Source organism: Sinocyclocheilus anshuiensis, unplaced genomic scaffold (assembly GCF_001515605.1).
Source record: "Sinocyclocheilus anshuiensis isolate Anshui unplaced genomic scaffold, SAMN03320099.WGS_v1.1 scaffold1339, whole genome shotgun sequence".
Lineage (NCBI taxonomy): Eukaryota > Metazoa > Chordata > Actinopteri > Cypriniformes > Cyprinidae > Sinocyclocheilus > Sinocyclocheilus anshuiensis.
Genome location: NW_015539932.1, coordinates 124,825 through 143,461, shown reverse-complemented (window position 1 = coordinate 143,461; position 18,637 = coordinate 124,825). Strand labels below are relative to the sequence as shown.

The following is an 18,637-nucleotide window of genomic DNA, read 5'->3' as shown; positions in this document are numbered from 1 at the left end:
TAATTTTTTTTTTTTTTTTTGTTTTTGTTTTTGTGCAAGTACTAAAACAAACCAAGGAAAACATTCATCATGCTCTGTTAACAATAAAAAAAAGCCACATCTTTGTATTTGACAGAGAGCAATGAATGATTCATTAAAAGAACCGACTCAGAGTCATTTGCTTGTGAATCAGACTATATAAATCATGCTATATGGATAGCATATTAGAAATATGTGTTTTTATGATGTGGTCAGGTCTTAGATGGTATCTGTGAAATCAGAATAACATAAACTGTAACAAGTCATCCAGAGCTACACTGTGTCTTAAGGTGCTTTTTTTTTTTTTTTTACATTGTGGCTGCATTGTTTTGCAAATGAATTAATTAGACGACAAAGAATTAACTTGACGGAGCTCAAACTCAAAACACACGGCAGCAACAAACAGGAAGTGACGTCTGCAACGTCTCATTCCCCACCCTCCCAAAATTATGACTTCTAAAGAAAGCAGGGACAGAGCTGCATCAAAGTTTCTGATGTTTTTTTTTTGTTTGTTTTGTGTGAACTCCCCACTGCACAGTTGGCTTCCTTACACAGTGGACCATTAAATCAAAGCGACTTTAGTGAAAAGTAAAAATAACATTCTATGAGAATTGGCTTTGTGTTCATAAAGGCGAGACCATAAGCGGCATGTATAGTTGTTTAGACAAAGTGTGTGCGCATAGGGTTGCATGTTCTGGATTATGGATTGGCTCAGGGGGGGACTCGTATCACCTCTGAGTTAAAGAGAACAATTAGGCCGTATCAGAGCGGCGTGATGTTTGCAGCGGGGCGAGAGGAGCGATAGCAACTGTAATCTCCTCTTATCTGCCCTCATACTCAGCCAAGTGAGTCTCCTCCACTTTCTCTCCTCTCCTCTAGGTAAACAACATCTCTCACTTGTACAGTACACCACAAACAAATCGAGAACCTGACAGCCGAGTTGAGCTCTTAATGATGGCAGTTCTAGAAGCAGATCTGTGAAAATAAGACGTTAGATCCATCAAACTGTGGGTGGCAATTTACCACACTCAGCGATATCCTCTGTGGGCAGTTCAGGGTTTTTCCCGTGAATACTCATCCAACATTCATTATTTTGTTTTTCTTTTCACTTTATGCACTGTTGTTTTGTGTGTCTTAACGCTTGTTGATTTAGAGGCCCTGGCAAATGCATCATTTGGAGTAGAAACAGAGGAATCGCTGTTCAAACTGCTCTTGGGTCCCGGTATGCTTGCGGTTCCGCTGTCAACTTGCATCTCGTCCGGTAACGATGCTTACGACGAAACTTAAAGGCTCTCTGTCTGTGGGTGTTTCTTCAACTATGGCCACTTTTAGTTCTGTAGACTTTTGAAAAATAAACTTTTAAAACACACTTTTTACCCTATCACTTGTTTAATTTATCCAATAACAATGTCCAACAGACATGATAGGGCAAAAGGAACAAATGTTGGGTTTTTTTTTACCATTTTTCTTTTTTTTTTTCCTTAAGAAAGTATAACTTGATGTATTGCCTAATAATACATCATTTCTGTTGTAGAAATAATAACTGTAATATTTTAACAAGAATAAAATGGCAGACTCTGCTGTCTTACTAAAGCAATCTTTATATCTAGTATTATATATTAGCTATATTATATTACATATATTACATTATATATCCTAAACACACATTTAAATATTTTTTAAGAATATTCCACACTTATCTGCATAATTTGCCAAATGATATTATATTATAGCTTATTACAGCTTGATTAGAAATATATGTATATATTACAAGAAAAGAAAAAAATATATATATACACACACACACACAATATATAGTTATATTTAATTTAGAACGTTATAGACTAAAGTAATATAAAGTAATATAGATATTTTGCCAAGACAAATGCAAATTTTGTCTATCATTATGTATTTAAAACACAATTAATTATATTTTTTATATTTTTACTAAAATGACAACTTGATATATTGTGTCATTTCCACAATAAAATGTATAATTTCCAGTAAATAATATCATCATATTTTATCTCAAGCTGAGTGTTGTTTCCTTGGTAAGCAAGTATTAAATTGACAAATAACTGTATTTATTATTTATTTATTTATTTGGACAGTGTTGTGGGGAAGGGATCGTAGTTTTTGAAAAAAAATTATGTGAATATTTTTTCACATAATGAAAAGTATGAAGTCATATTAATAATACAATCGTTTTTGATTACTTTTTGTATCATAATTGTAAACCATTTTTATGATGTATTTTTATAGTTAAAGATTGAAAGATGAAATATATGTCTGGAACAATGTAAAAAAAATAAAATTAAAATTTACCAAGAGTTGTACCCAAGAAAAACACCCTCTACACAATATTCTTTTCATTATGTCCTGCAGAATCATTGCTTTGTGCCCCATTTTAGATCTCCTGTTTGAGATTGTCTCCTTCTGGGTGGAAAAAGTTTAAAAGGTCTAAAAGCAACTGCCCACCGTGTCCTACCCAGCATGCCTTTTTGTAGAGGCAGTCTTGCGGTGGCTTCACACTGTCACACGGTATGCTGACAGGTGAGCATATCTCTAGGGTGGGGTGTGAAGGAGCCCCAGGCCCCCCTGTGCAGGAACAGGGGCCTCCTTCACCAGGGTTGCTTTGTGTTCTTCGTGGCTCCGGTCCACATCCACTCCCAGAGTCAGAGTAAACACATCAGCCGGCTCTATTTACTTCCATTGCGTACACAGCGCGCAGCAGATTAACCTGTTTATACAAACACGTACAGAAAAAATGGCTGATTAATGCCCGCGCCAGGCCTAGTGTCTTTACGTTCACACGCTGAAAATTTACACACACCAAACATGGTCTATTTTGCATCCACAACAATAAACAACAGCTGCAGTTTAAGCAGTAATGATAAGAATAACACTAATGACTGTCAAAGAGGCACGATATACATTAAATACTGTATGTTGCTTGTTAGTCGGCGAGTCCCGTCTCTCCACACAGCAGCGGGAACCAGGACGGCTGTTTGCTCATCACTCCTCTGCTGTTTTTCACTAGCGAAAGTCAACCTATCCAGAATAGAATCTCCATTTTCTCCAGTTGCCAGTTCTTATTTTAGTCCCTGCATTAATTCAAGCGCCGGCTTGAAAGTTCCTCAGGAAGTTGCTGTGTTTCCCCCCCTCGCCCTCGTCCTTACCTACGAATAGACCTGAGCATTTTCAGAGAGATGCAAATGATATCTGTTTCATCCTGCCGTCAGAGCGCCCACAATCTGTGGGCTTCAAAAAAGCACGACAGCCAGTGCCAAACATTTTTATGAATAATAGATTGTGTGTGTCACTTCAGTTTTTTTTTTCTTCTCAAAGGCACTAAAACTTCAACATATTTCAGTTGAAAGTGTCTGTTCTGCGGACGTCTTGCGAGGGGCTTATTTGCGCCTTTTGTAGTTGTTGTCAAGGGAGACGTGCATTGACCGGGATTTTCCTGGAAAAGTGCTGGAGATTGGCTGCAGAGAGCTCCCAGGAGTATAGTATGGAAAAGCTAGGATGGGATCAGTGCTGCGCCTGTTGGGTTTATAAATCTATTGGGCATGGTTTTAACGTCAGGCAAGGATTGAAGGACCCTACGTTTAACTAATACAATTTGTGGATATTAAAACGTTGGGGGGGGGAATTGAGCAAAGTTGGAGGTTTGAGGTCCATGAATGATTGAATTTTTTTTGTTTGTTTTTGTTTTTGTGTCCATACAATGAAAATCAATGAAGTCTAGTGTTGTTTGGACCCCATTGCTGTTTAAAATTTCTTCTTTTGTGTTCCGCAGAAGAAAGAAAGTCATACAGGTTTGGAACATCATGAAGATTACTGCTCATCCAACAATTTTGTTGACTAGTTTGTGCAATTGAACAGTGCATTATTGTGCCATCCCAAAGAGACACAAAATCACTTTCACGGACTTTTAATTTAAATATTCCCTCCTGGTGGAATGACCTGCCTGACTCAATCTGAGTCCTTAGCCATCTTCAAGAATCGGCTAAAAACACATCTCTTCCATCTTTATTTGACCCTCTAACTCTAGCACTCTCTATTCTAATTCTATTCTTCAATTCTATTCTGTAAAAAAACTTGCCTCTTTTAGACTTGCACTCTATTCATTTACTAACTGCTTGTTTTCTTTAAAAAAAAAAACCTAGCACTAGCTTCTCTATTCTTTTTGTATTCTATCTATTTGTTTTCTTTTTATTTATTATATAATTAACCAAAAAAAGTCCTCTAACACTGGCTTGCTCTATTCTTTTTTTATTCTATCGGTTTATAATAAAAAAAATTAAAAAAACTTGCTACATGTACTGCGTTAAGCTAACTGAGACTTGTCATAGCACTTGCATATCATTGCTCTTTTGTTGATTTTGATTGCTTCCATTGTCGTCGTCTGTAGGTCGCTTTGGATAAAAGCGTCTGCTAAATGATTAAATGTAAATGTAGTTTATTGGTGAAGTAGATTTTACTTGTGTTGTTTTCTAGTTTTTACCCTTTTGCATGAGCACAATAAGCCGAATAGTGTGCTTTAAATCAGCTTTTTTTTTCTTATAACACCAATAACAAGTGTGCAAAAACACAAGTTTTGGGTTCTTTATCTGCTGTTCACTATCGCTTAAAAAATAGTCTGCTCATGAGTGCCACCAATCTAATATAAATTGTTGTTGTTAATTCAAATTAAGTGTTTTTCGCACCAGATATTCATCCTGGTTTGAACATCCTGCCGTTATTTTTTTGGAGAATCCCAATGAACATTGAGGTTTTTAAGATGTTAAAATCAAAAATAATCTAAATTGAATGAAGTAATATAAAACCCTCTCAATCCAATCCATTGCTCTACGATGCATCGATTACAAACCCTGACGATGCATATGCATCGATCTTGAAACATGGATTTTGAATCGTGAATCGTCGATTTCGGACTTTAATCGATTTAAAACGCTAAGAATCGAATGAATCGCGATTTCTATAGTGATTCAATGCTTTCAAAATATATACACATTAAATTACTACAAGCACAAATTAATGGAGACCTTGAACAGTGTTCGTGCCCTCGCATCTGTCCTTCACGCGCTCCACTATTTACCGCCTGTGACTGTCACAGGATTGCGCTCGCGCTCAGTTCCTCTCACTGACACATTTTTTTGAGTGTGATCTCTCCTTAGTACTCGTGGCCAGTAATGCTAAAGTGAAGTAGTTTTACTTTTCTGTAGTTTTTCAATGGCTCTCGGTCATACCGACGACATCGCTTGAGCAGTCGAAGGCTGCGCATTTATTGCATGGACGGAGCAAGAATGTAAGTGTCTAAAAAGCATATGCACAGTTTCATTGAATGATAAATGTGTTTTAACAATGTTGTTAAACCGAATGTCCGAAGGAAACTGATAAAATAACCACAGCATTAACAACAACCTTGAAATAAGAGCGCAAGGTTTATCTGATAACAGGGCTGGGGAGTAACGAAATACATGTAATGGCATTACGTATTTAAAATACAAAATATGAGTAACTGCATTTCGTTATAATTACATTTTAAATAGGTGGTAATCAAATTACAGTTACATCCGAAAAGTATTTTAGATTACCAAAGTGATTACTTACTTCAATTATTTACTTAAGAATAGATTATCTTTGGCGGTAATGCGAGTTCATGATCCGGTTGGTGAACAGATGATTCTTTTGGTTCAATCTTTTAAATGAATAATTTATTTTGTTTAACGAAACCAGTGTGAATGGTTCACATTAAACTGGATAGATCTGGGGTGTGTTTCGGTAGCGAACTGTGTTTCTTAAATTACATTGAACTATAACGACATTTAATTACTTGCGACCGTAGTTGCTTTGGGAAAAGAGCCCTGTCAATTTTGACTCAGCGATTCTTTTGTGCCGATCGCTTCTCCATAGAGAGGATTATCAGTGAAGTAATCACTTAAAGTTTGGTCCATTCATTAAACAAATCTATTGAATAACTTGGAGAACTGTGCCAGTTGTTTTGGCTGCTTTTATGATATGTTTGGTGTATTTGGATTCGTTTTGAAGCTTGTAATGCAGCATGAAACAGCACGGAATCCCATTCATTGTATTCAAATTTAATTTATATTGATTGGTAGATTTAAATGACACAACATTTTTTTTGTTGTTCGTAGAACTGCTGTGGAAAACTGATGTTGTTAAAAATAAAATGCAAGGAAAACGCAAATCTTATGACTGGTAGATGTCACTTTTATTTAGAGTTGGAAAACATACAAACAAGACATTAATATGTTCCTTTGTGTATAGCTTAAGTATTTCAAAGTATTCTAAAGTATTTAGATTAAGTTACTAAACCTGAGTAATCTTAAGATGTGCCAGGCTATATCTGCAGCTAAACTGAATAAAAAGTCGAATGAAACGTTAAAACAATAAACACAATAAATAAATAAATAAAATTTATGAATGATGCAGTGCTAATTGACATATCATTTATTACAGTACAGAAACTATAAAGTATATTTTCTACCTTATTCTGTGCAGAAAATTGAAATAATTGTTTGTAGTATGTAAAACGATCATAAAATTGGCATTAGGAAAAAATTGTAGATTACAAATGATTGATTATTGTCCAGCAGTGCATTTGATTTCTTATAGGAAATTCAAAGTAAGAGATAAGAAAATAATTCCTTGTAAAAAAAATAATAAAAATCATAATAAAACATGCATACATAAAACTATTGTATTTGACATTTCTGTCACTTCTGAAATGATGGCTATGCCCCTGGTGTGACAAAATGTTAGCCTATACATAATACTTTTAAAGCTCTTTTTTTTAAATCTTGGCTTACATACATTTCTACATGTGCCATGTCATGCCATAGCATAATTAAACTAGCATCTAACAATGGACAAAAGTGGGGTTTTTTTCTGTAACCTATGGTGCTCTAACCATAAAGGCTGCTGTGTAATTTGCCCCCTGACTAAGCATTTAAAGAATTTAGGGGAAGCATTTAAATAATCCTGTGAATGCACTTAAAGAATGCAGAATCTAATCGTTAATCGAATCGAATTTAATTGTGAATTGAATCGTTCTGAATTTGCAAAAATCTTTCTTGAATCGAATCGAATCGAAAACCTATGAATCGTGAATCGAATCGATTCGCTGTCTACCCAAAGATTCACAGCCCTAGTTAAACCCCTTTATTAGCTGATAGCCACCTGTGGAGAATGATCAGACCTGGCGTTTTCCCTCTCAGGATCTCCATCCTCCTCTCTGGCATTAGAAGATGAATTATAGAGATGAACAACTGTTGCAGACTCTCAGCCCTGTGCAGCTCTGCTCCTGTTTTTCATTCATAATGCAGACGCTGCTGTTGCAGATGCCCACTAGCTCTTAGCACCAACAGGACACGCCAGGACCGGTTGGATTCAGACAGTGAGGAAAGGAGAGGATTGTTTTGTCCATGCACACATCAAAGGGATAGTTCACCCCAAAATGAAAATTCTCATCATTTGCTCACCCTCATGACTGACTGACTTCTGTGGAACGTAAAAGACATTTTGAAGATTTTTTTTTGTCTATTTAATGAAAGGGAGATGGAAATGTTTTTCAAAATATATTATTTTCTTCGTCAAAACACATTTTTACATGTGTATCTCCTGAGGCATCCACCTGTAAAGGGTCTTTTCCCACCCGTATGTTTTCCAGACAAATTACAGCTAGCCGTGGCAGTCATTTATGGACTCCGTTTATCTTGCTACAGGAATGCATGCTCACTTTGTTCTTCAGCAGTGATGTAACCGGCCCAGAGCAATAAGTGGAATGAATATGAAACTGTGGTTAAAGCGCCTGTCACAGCAAACCTGTGAAGCGGAGATCAGAAGAATACAAGAGAGGCTCTCCCAACCAATCATACCCATTCAGCTCCTTTCAAGTGCAAACATTAGTCATGTAGTCATCACACCAGCAGGCCCAACATGATAGTGAGCAGGCGTGTGTGTGCGTTTGTGTGTGGTCTTTGGGTATCATGTGACAGAGAACAGGAGATCGCTTTCTTTCCTTTCACCTTTACTCTGTCCCTTCGTTTCTTTCAAAGGGTGTGTAGAGCGCCACCATGGAGCTATAGGATGCCAATTATTAGTGTTTTAATGTGAGGTCTCACAGGAATTCACATTTCATTTACTTATTCATGAATATGCAAATAAATTCCTATAAACCTATAAATTCACATAACATAGTGAATAGTGGATCTAAACAGCACACATCACTTGGTTTGCTGTGTTGCAAGGTCCAAAGGTGATTATTCCTGCAAAATTTGGAAATATTAAAAACGGGATTTATTTTTCAGGCCTTAAAAAGCCATAGAAATTAGAAAACTTTTGGACGATTCTGATAAAAATCATGGAAATTTATCTAGCCAAAAATTATTTTAATTATGTGTAGATCTAAAGTGTTTCTTTGGTTATATACATTTTTTTTTATTATTCTTATGTAGCCATTACAAATGGCTGATTATTGTAAAATCATGGAAATTGGATATTGAAAAATTATGGAAATAACATGTCAAATCAAGTGTGAATTTTGGTGTGACTGTAAACATGTGACATTATTTTGCATTTATTTATTTCAATCAATTATACAGTTTGTACATTTCTATGAATTTGTGCATTTAATTTAGAAATTTCTGATATGCCATTTACTTCTGTTTCAAACCCATGCAGCCTAGTTTAATTTCCTTTCATTTATTGTTATTTATTATTATAATTTTTTTATTTAAAACCAACAAAATGAGTTTCCTCTATTTTTGATTCTCAGCCTGGTAAATCTGTAATGTTTAGATCCTCTTTTGGTCAGATGTCTATTTGGGTTGCAGATTCAACAAACTTTTTATATGCAGTAAAAGATGCATTTGCTTGCATACCTGCTTTTTATGCGAATTAATGTAAGTGAATAGATTGCAAACCCTTGTCTGACCTCCCCCAACCTCCTCTAAAAGGCTGGGCAACCTGTTGTGCATTACGCAGGGCATCTTTCTCCAATATGTCCTGGAGCTGATGTAGTGAGATAATGATCCTGATTCCTGATGATTTATTTGCTGGTTTGTACCTGTCAGATGCCTTTGAGGTGATCAGCAGCAGATGACAGCTGTGTTTTGGCATAGGGTGAAGCTTGGAGGGCTGCCACTCTTCTTTAGACTTTGCCAGGGCTGTGTTTTCTGTCTTTACTGCTCTTATCTAATCTAGCTAGCATATTTATCCGGTGAGCTTCAGGTAGCACGGCACCCTGATGGTTTTACAGACGCTTTCTCAGATTGCTTGTAACACATGTTTCTCTTCCCAACCAAACAGGTTAAGACAAAATATGACAATGGGAAAATAAAAGATGTGCGAGAGACGGGACAAAAAAGAAATATGTGTACTGTTTTATAGCATAGTGTCCTGTAATGGGATACAGAAATGTAGAAACGGGTTACACTGTAAAAAAAACAATCTGTGACATTTACGGTAAAATACCGGCAGCTATGGTTGCCAGAACTAAATCTATATAGAGTGCCTTATTGTAGTAATTAAAATATCGATATTTGGCGCCAGATATCGATTTTCGTATCACATGGAGAAGGACAACGATATATCGCCATATCGATATATTGTCCCACCCCTAATAGATATATATAGATATATATAGAAGGTGCACAATGTCATTCACACAAACACTAAACACCATCATGGTAACACACATGATACTGAAATTTGATGCATCACACCTGGTTAGAATAAGGCATCACACTTCCGAACTGACCCTGGATCAGCTGTGTCCCCAGTGTGTTGCAGCTGTCCACTGACAGATTGGCATCAAAGTGTTTCTGAAGCGGACCACCATCTCAGGGGGTCTTATCACCGCACGATAAAACCCTCATTAGACTGAATAATGATTGCGTTACACTTCCATGTGCCAGGAAACCATGTTTTCCTGTTTATGTGACACCGTGACATTAGAGAATGAATTAATCGCTGTTTTTTGGCAATCAGCAGGTGTGAATGTGTATATGAATGCACCGACAGAAGTGTCTCTCTTCGCTGCAGCTGATTTCAGGGTGTTTGCAGGAAGTGCTCCAGAGGAGGCCAGGATGTAGGGGGAAGTGTTTGACGTGGCGGATCTGGCAGGCAGGCAGCCGCTAGTATACCCGCTGACAAGCTCTCTTTCTTATATACACCATCCGCCCTCTCGAGTGCCTTTTGGCCTGGAATCCTTCACAAGACACTGTGAAGTGACATCAGGCAAGCGGAGGCAGAGAGCTCCTGGAAAACACAGACTGGACATGCTGTTTTTCTCAACTGTCACCTAATTGAGTAATACATCATCCGTATTTTGTGCAGCCCCCTTATGAAACTAGCCTGTTGTGAGTCTCGGCGCTTGCGTAAAGGGATTAAGTCACGAAACGCATGAAACATTTGCATGCATTTTGGTGTTTCTTTGTTCTGTGCTTAGTTTTAATTACAAGTTTTTATTTAGAAAAATTTTTGGTACCGCTTCAACCCTCCAAGATTTACTGTAATGAAATCTAGAAGATTCATGGAAGCCTGCAGGTTTGAAATGACAGAGAGAGATAAAGGGAGGAAGAAAGGAAGTGTGAGCTAGATGAAAGTGAGCCAAGAACAAGACAAGGTTAGAGAGAGGGAAATTTAGCAGTCATGGACACAGGAAATATGGCCTTGTCACCCAGGCAAGACTGACAGATGTACCTCCCTCGTCTCTTGATGACAGCTGGCAGCATGACGGACAGGTTCAAGGAGATCGGAGGAGTGGAGAATGGGGCGAGAAGGGAAGCAGAAAATGAGTCTGCACCTAATCAGATGGCATCCTTAGAGCCTTGACCTTGTATCTCGCTCGCAGTCTCTTTCTCGCTCTCTGTTTTCTGAAGCGTTCCCAAAGCCCATAAACATGTACTAGAGTAGGTGTGTTCAGTTAAACTTCCAAGAAGTCCAGTTTCTGCATTTCCTTCCCAGCAATGTTCTGAACAATCAAAGGTGCCAAAATAATCACTGTTCCAGAAATTAGTGAAATTTCTACGAAGGCATTACTTTGAGGCATCAATTTTGTGCTCCCAGTGTAAAGATACCAACATTTTAAAATTGGTATAAAAAGCCCTGAAATTAAATAATTAATATGAACTTCAGGAAAATGCAATGTAAATATTTAACATGACAGCCAAAATACCATATAAAAAGGAATATTAAGTCCTAAATAGTGAAGATATCCTCTCTCTGTGCTTATTTAGCCAGTATAAAATTGCTTAAAAATGAAGTGTACTTTTATAGTGATTTTCACTATATAAATAGCTCCAAATCACCTTTGCAGTGAATATAATGTTTTGACAAACCACAAGTGAGCAAATATAAAACAATTAGTGTAAAATTGTAATATCTATCTATCTATCTATATGCAACTAAACTAGTGTAAAACATTATTTAAAAAATGGTGTAAATTATATAAAATTGCTTAAAAATTGTATTTAAAATTCTGTAAATGTATAAAAATGTGTGTTCATTTATTTTTATCAATTTTATACAGTGATTTTCCCCCTTCTAGACATGGCTCTGAATCAGCTTTGCAGTGGATGTAAAGGTTCAGTGAGCAACCAAAAACAGCTAGTCTGTGGCATAGAAAATCTTTTTTTTTAAGGGAAAAAGCATTAGATTCTCATAAATAGCATCTCCTTTCACTTGAAACCTGCCTGATATGCTCTCTTCAGAAGCTCAGTTTTGCCATGTGGAGGAAAAAATGCTTCTAATTATATTAATTTATGGTAAATTATTCACAATCCACTAATTGGTGACCTCTGCTCTAGATGATAAAGAAGTGCAGTGCACCCATGTGACTGTCTGTCTTTTGTTACTTTCTCAGAATAATCATGCAATGTAAGGTTCAGCAAGCGGGTGAAAAGGTCCCAACAGGGCTTTCTCTCCCTCTCTGTTTGTCTCTCTGGCGTATAAGCTTGTAGCTGCCTGTCTCACGTCTTAATACTTGGAAAGAGGAAATCGTCTCTTTTCTGACGTTTTTTAGTGAATACCTGCAGACTAAATGTTTGGTAAATGTTCTAATCACTTCCTTCCACTTTCCTCCCACAGACTCCTCGGGACAGGTGACGTCCTCTCCTCTTAGCTCACCCACGTCCCACCGGGGGATGCATCCGTCACTGCTGAGCCCGACTTCATTAGGCCCCTCGGGGTCTCTGCACTCCCCCATCAGCACTCTGAGCTCGCCCATGAACGGCCTGGGCTCTCCCTTTTCTGTCATCAGCTCACCCATGGGGCCACATTCCATGGCGTCACCCGGGATGGGCTACGGCCCCAGCATCAGCCCACAGGTAGGGCCACACTCTGAGACCCTCCATTAGAGCTGTATTTAAAGAAGCGCTCGAATCCAGAAATCGTATTTGTGCTTCATAATTAAACATTGTTACAAATCGTTCAGTTTAACTCGTCTATTCTGTCTCACTCGCTCTCTTTCAGTACTTTCGCTCAATCTGTCTTTTGTTCCATAAATAGGCCTGCACATCTCTTTGTCATTTAAAAAAAGGCTCACAATTAAGACATCAAAGCTGGCAGTGTCCTAGTTTTCTTTGAAAGCCTGATCCACAAGAGTGAAATGGTTTTTAAATTCACGTGTATGTGGGGGGAAAAGTGGAGTGTTGTCCTTTTTTTCTCATTGATATTTGTACTGAGGTTTTTCGCCAAGCTTTTCACTCATTTTAAATTATAACATTGTTCATTTCTAGGAAGTTAAAGTGGATTTTGAAGTGAATACATTGAATACAAACTGAAAAAAAAAAATACTTTCTGAGCTATGTGTCAGGTTTATACATCACATAATCCAGTTTAAGGCCCTTTTAATACATGTTTGATAGCTTGGAGGTCTATATTGTATTTCTGTAAAATACTGTAAAATTTATTCAAAGGTTCTATTCTCTAATATGAGGTAAGTTAAGGTTAAAATAGCAATGAAAGATACTTTTACAGCATTCATCAATCTAGTTAATGTTAATTTCTACTTTAATACATACAGTATTATATATTTGTGTGGTGGGTGGGGGGTTAAATATAAATTAAAATTAGAACTATTATGAATAAACATGAATTAACAATGAACTATAGTATAGTTACAGATAAAAGAAAACCCAAAATTCTATAAAAATGACACTTTTACCAGATATTTCACACAAAAGTGTTGTAGTTGGAAAATTGGAACATGCTGATTACAGAACCGGCTTTACTGATAAGATGCGCGATAAATATCGCATGCGATTAATCGTGCAGCCCTATTTGAAACCTTTGAACAATGGAAAATTCATCAACACATGACAAAAAACATTGATAAACAATTTCGTTGTGTCTTTAAACTTGCTGTTATTTGGTAGCAACAGTTGTCAGAGTCCAGCCAGCAATCCAAATACCAAATATATTGGTTCAATACATTAGTTTCCATCTTAGACAGTTTTCAATGAGCCATTCATGATCAATCACATCTGTATCTGAAGCTTCGATTGTCTGTACTGTACAAATGCTGAAATTTTGAGTGCAGATTTGGTTATTGCATTGATTTACAGTAGTAAGAGGTGCCTAGAGAAACCAGTTTCCTCTTTACACAGCACTGTTCATCTCTCTCTCTCTGGGTGGGAGGCAGTCATGGGGTCTGATGGAAGGTGATTTGAGTCAGACGGCATTTGTCACTTATGTTTAGCACTCGGCTGACTGGCTGTTTTCAGGCCCAGCCGGGTGGAACGGGGTTGCGACTCGGTCCCTCTGTATTTAACCTCAGAGGATCTGGAACAGGCACCCCACTGGCACCAACCGCCCAGCAACACGCTATGCAATTCCACAACATTCAACATACACACGGCAAGAGTCAAGATCAATCATCGTTTTGTTCCCTAAATATTCGTTTCAGAGGTTTAACACCAGCAAATTTAACCACTTGCACTTTTTGAGCGTCATTTTTACATTGGAGTCCTTAAAGTTTGCCAACAATGGGCAAGAAAGTTTAATTCACTTATTTAATTTTCACTTTCATAAAGACCAAATTTACGTAAATTAATAACCATAAAGGATAATTTTTACTAAATTAAACCATTAATTATTTTATTTGTATTAGAGCTGTCAAATCGATTAATTTTGATGAATCGCATCCAAAATAAAAGTTTTATACAATGTGTAATGTGTACTGTGTATATTTATATGTGTATATATATATAAATACACACATACTGTACATGCATATATTGGAATATTTAAATGTCTGTATATATTTTTATTTTATTCATATATTTAGATATGATTTATATTATATGTAAATATATTTACGTATAAATATACACAGTACACACACAAATAATATGTAAACACAGACTTTTATTTTGGATGCGATTATTCGATTCGACAGACCTAATTTGTATATTAAATCACTCTTTTATATATTCATTTTTGTAGTTATTTATGACTTTATTTCTTTTATTTGTATTATTCTTATACTTTCTTTCCTGTGGCATATAAATGCTGAAATGCTCTCGTTAATCTCATTTATTTTTATTTTTACATAAATATTTTGTAATATGCCAGCACCTCAGGGTTGTGTCTCAGATTTTAAGTGTTGTACTGGCAGTGTCATGGCACCTACTGAGTGTAAAACAATAGGTTTTTGTTTTGTCTAGTTTAGTGTGTCTGTGTACAGTTTCACATCATAACAGCATCCACCTCTCTAAAACAGCATTGTACAATGCACATTTGTTTGAGTTGGATTGTGGCTTTCATGGATATCTCTCTTTTCTTTTGAAATGTTTGGATTGGCCACACTTGGGGAGGCTGGATTTGACAGAGACGACCCACAGCCATAGCTTCAGTGACTCAGTCTTGCACACACAATCACAAACGCTGTCAGCCACCTGTAGACCTCAATCCCACCAGCCCTGGCACAGCACAGACTCTGCCGTCTCCCCGCAGCTGGCACACATGAGGTAGAACGTGGTTCGGTTTACACTTCCAGTGACAGTCACAGCAGAGACACCGCTCTGTCTGCACAGAAGAATCCCCGAACATTTGCTAGCTCTCAATCCAGCCTAAATGGCTTCTATTGGTTCAGTGTGTACTGTACTGGAAATTGTTACTGGAAAGTCATTATCCATGTTGAGGAAACTACTTTCAAACTTTTTAATCTACTATTATTGTACTAAGTATTTAGATTATACTTTTGGAAAAGTAGTTAGCTTATCTACGATAATAACAAGCGATAACTACAGATAAGTGGGCAATATTTCTTATATATGTATTTATGTATGTATATTTATACATATCATTTAATAAGACACATTTTTAATCAGTCAGTGAATATGTAAGATAGTAACACCTCTACTTTCAATTATATATACCTCGTGGTACTGTCCTGAAGGTGCGTCGAAGACTGACACGGGAGAGAAGAAATTGTTGAATAAAGTTTGTTTTTGTTTTTTTCGCACAAAGTATTCTCAGTTTCATAACATTATGGTTTGAACCACTGATGTCACATGGATTTTCGTGGTTAGAACACTTGGTTGAGTGCATCAGACAAGACGACGAAGAGGAAGTGCTACTGTAGCATCAAGTTTTCGCAAGTTATTACACGTGCACCTGAATAATTATGTATATGTTACAATTATGAAAACGTTTTTATAAATTGCTGACAGTACAATACTGGACAATGATGTAATTTGTAGAATTTACACTTCTATTTCGAGACTTATGGTATAAATAAATTCAACTGTATAACAGTTTCACTGCAATTCTTGTTATAATGTTAGAATTAAAGAACAATAATCATAATACATATTACCGTTGCACTTATCTGTACATAGTAAATGCAGTTATTTTTAAGCGGTTGTTGACATCCTATCTAAAACGTGATTTAGCCAAAAAAAAAAAAACAACAATAACGTTACGACTCTAATATGTCTTGCAATATCCGTGCGTGCTTCTGTTGTTTAATATTCTCGGGGTCTGAATCCGGCTCAAATTGATATGGCAATATTGACGCCATCCTTAACTATATCGAAGCAGACGGAACTTGCGGCTTTGGCAAGGGGGTGTGGTAGTACTGAAACACTGTCTAAGCTGTTCGCCAATCACAACGCACTGGGACAGCTAAACAATCACAACACATTTAGTTTTTCAGAAGGCGGGCCTTCATCAAACCCGGAACTAATCGAGCCGTGTGTGCCAGGCTGGGGAGAAAGGTATTGTAATAATGTAAATTATGTGAAAAATAATGCGTTTTTCCAACCACCAAGCATGAGAGCATGTTCTAGTACACCCCCAAAACAAAATCAAGACTTTGTAAAAGAGCATAATAGGACCCCCTTAATGATGTCCTTACTACCTTTCTGGGCCAGTTGTGTTGCTATCTATGCAGGGTCAGAAAGTTTTCAAATTTAATCAAAAATATCTTAATTTGTGTTCCGAAGATAAACAAAGGTCTTATGGTTTTGGAAAGACATGAGGGCAAGTAATTAATGACAGAATTTTTGGGTGAACTATGCCTTTAAGGCTCCTGCAGGTACACATATTTTTGGTTAGTTTCAGCCTTTGTGTTGGACGCAGGTTTGGGGATCGTCTAGTAAGGAAGAGCTGTCATCTCGCCTTCACTGTCATCCTGTGATTCATTAAATAGCAGCAAGTACTTGATCCCATGACCCCTGTGGTGCCACCCGTCAATCTGTTCTGGAGGTTGTGACCCTATGACCCCATGGACAGACATCTACTGGTTTATTGTACGGTTTGGGCTGCAATGAGTAAAAAAGGTGTATTGAGAGTGGTGCACCTACAGTGTCCTTTTTATGTTTACATGGTTTTATATCATTTTCACAACAGTTCTTAAGTATTAGTCTGATAAGTATAGCTTAACTTGTATGTAACCTGGAATATTCCTTTAGGGCGTGATGATGTGAATTTAATACATTACATATGTAGCCAATAGTTAACTTTGAGACCATATGGAGAAAAAAGTACCCATGAGTTCTGACAAAGCGAGCACCCCTTCAGGCAAGTATTTGCTCAGCTCTGTGAAGCCTGTGGGGGGAGTAGGATAGAATACAAACTCTGGCCTTGACTGCGATGCTTTCACAGGGCCTCTAATGAGGAAAATATGTCTCTTTTGTTATTTTGCATTCAGATGTGATCCCAAGGTTTGTGGGAAGAGGGTAAAGAGAGAACAAAAATATAAAAGCGACTGATCATGTTTCAAGTTTCAGCTTTATTCACTTTCAGACTTTGTCTGTTAACTCCTTCGGTGCCAGTGTGAAAATCTTAGCCAAAAATCACTGCTTTGATGCTCGGATGTATTAGCATTAGAATTTTAATTGGTTGCTAGCATGTTTTAGGCCAAAGTCAAGAGTCTCTGATATTCTCTTCTCTAAATATTACCACTGTCTTGTCTTAAGTATTATTTTATTTTTTTTATTTTTTATTTTTTTCAAAAGTGTCAAATCTCTATGATAGTCTTATCTATTACCTATGCCTTTAATTTAATTTAATTTTATTTTCGAAGAGAGTAAAGTCTCTGATATTCTGATCTATATATATTACCAGTATGTTAATTTTGCTTTTGCTTTTTTTTTTTTTCAATTCTGATCTCTAAACATTACCATGTTTTATTTTATTTTATAAATAAGGTCTCTGTGATTTTCTGATCTCTTATTTTGTTATTTTTGTTAGTTTTTTTTTTTATTCTGATCTCTTTTGCCTATGTCTTGTTTTATATTATTATTTTATTTTATTTTCAAAGAGAGTAAAGTCTCTGATATTCTGATCTATAGATATTACCAGTATGTTAATTTTGCTTTAGATTTTTTATTTAGCGGTTTGTTTGTTTTTTTTTTCAATTCTGATCTCTAAACATTACCATGTTTTATTTTATTTTATAAATAAGGTCTCTGTGATTTTCTTATTTTGTTATTTTTTGTTAGTTTTTTATTCTGATCTCTTTTGCCTACGTCTTGTTTTATTTTATTTTATTTATGTATTAAATTGGTAAACAACATGGACTTTTTTAACTGAATGTGGGACTTCTATTCCAACAGACAGCATATTAAGCATCGTGCTTCATGCCGTCTCTGTTCTGACCGAATGGTTGGTTTGGCACTGAAGTGTGTTTACAGTACAGCTCAGTCTCTAAAACAATTAGCCCCTATTAAATAAAGTTCAAGCAAAGTTTAGATTCAAACTGATATATTTATGAAATATGAAACACAAACATCACATTAGCAAAAGAAACTCTTATCTTGGCGACTGTTGTTAATAGGCTTTGTGCGCCAAAGTGTATGCTCGCTAAGAAAGACAGAGAGCTCCCTTGAAACTTCTAACCCAAACCTGGGTGCACGGTGACTCGTCCTTTCTAACTTTTAGACTTCTATTGAGAAAAGCAGAAGTGAACTGCTCTTAAGGGTAAAACACACTGCGAGTGTGTGATTGGAGGAGAGAACACTTTTAATAACAGTTGTTTCAAATGTTCTCAAAGGGGCTCAGCTTGCAGGGGATTTTCTAAAGAGGCAGAAAAGGGGATTTTGATGTTGTGCACAAAAGAATTGTTTGCTGAGTGTTGAGA

At 36.6% G+C, this 18,637-nt stretch overlaps 1 protein-coding gene across 1 annotated transcript in view; it reads left to right on the top strand.

Moving 5' to 3' along the window:
• The window catches only part of LOC107686886 (retinoic acid receptor RXR-alpha-A), a 124,126-nt gene that overhangs the window by 69,778 nt on the left and 35,711 nt on the right, over positions 1-18,637 (top strand). The window contains exon 4 of the mRNA XM_016484030.1: positions 12,139-12,377. Within this exon, the coding sequence (XP_016339516.1) occupies positions 12,139-12,377 (239 nt within the window). The remainder of the gene's footprint in view (positions 1-12,138; positions 12,378-18,637) is intronic.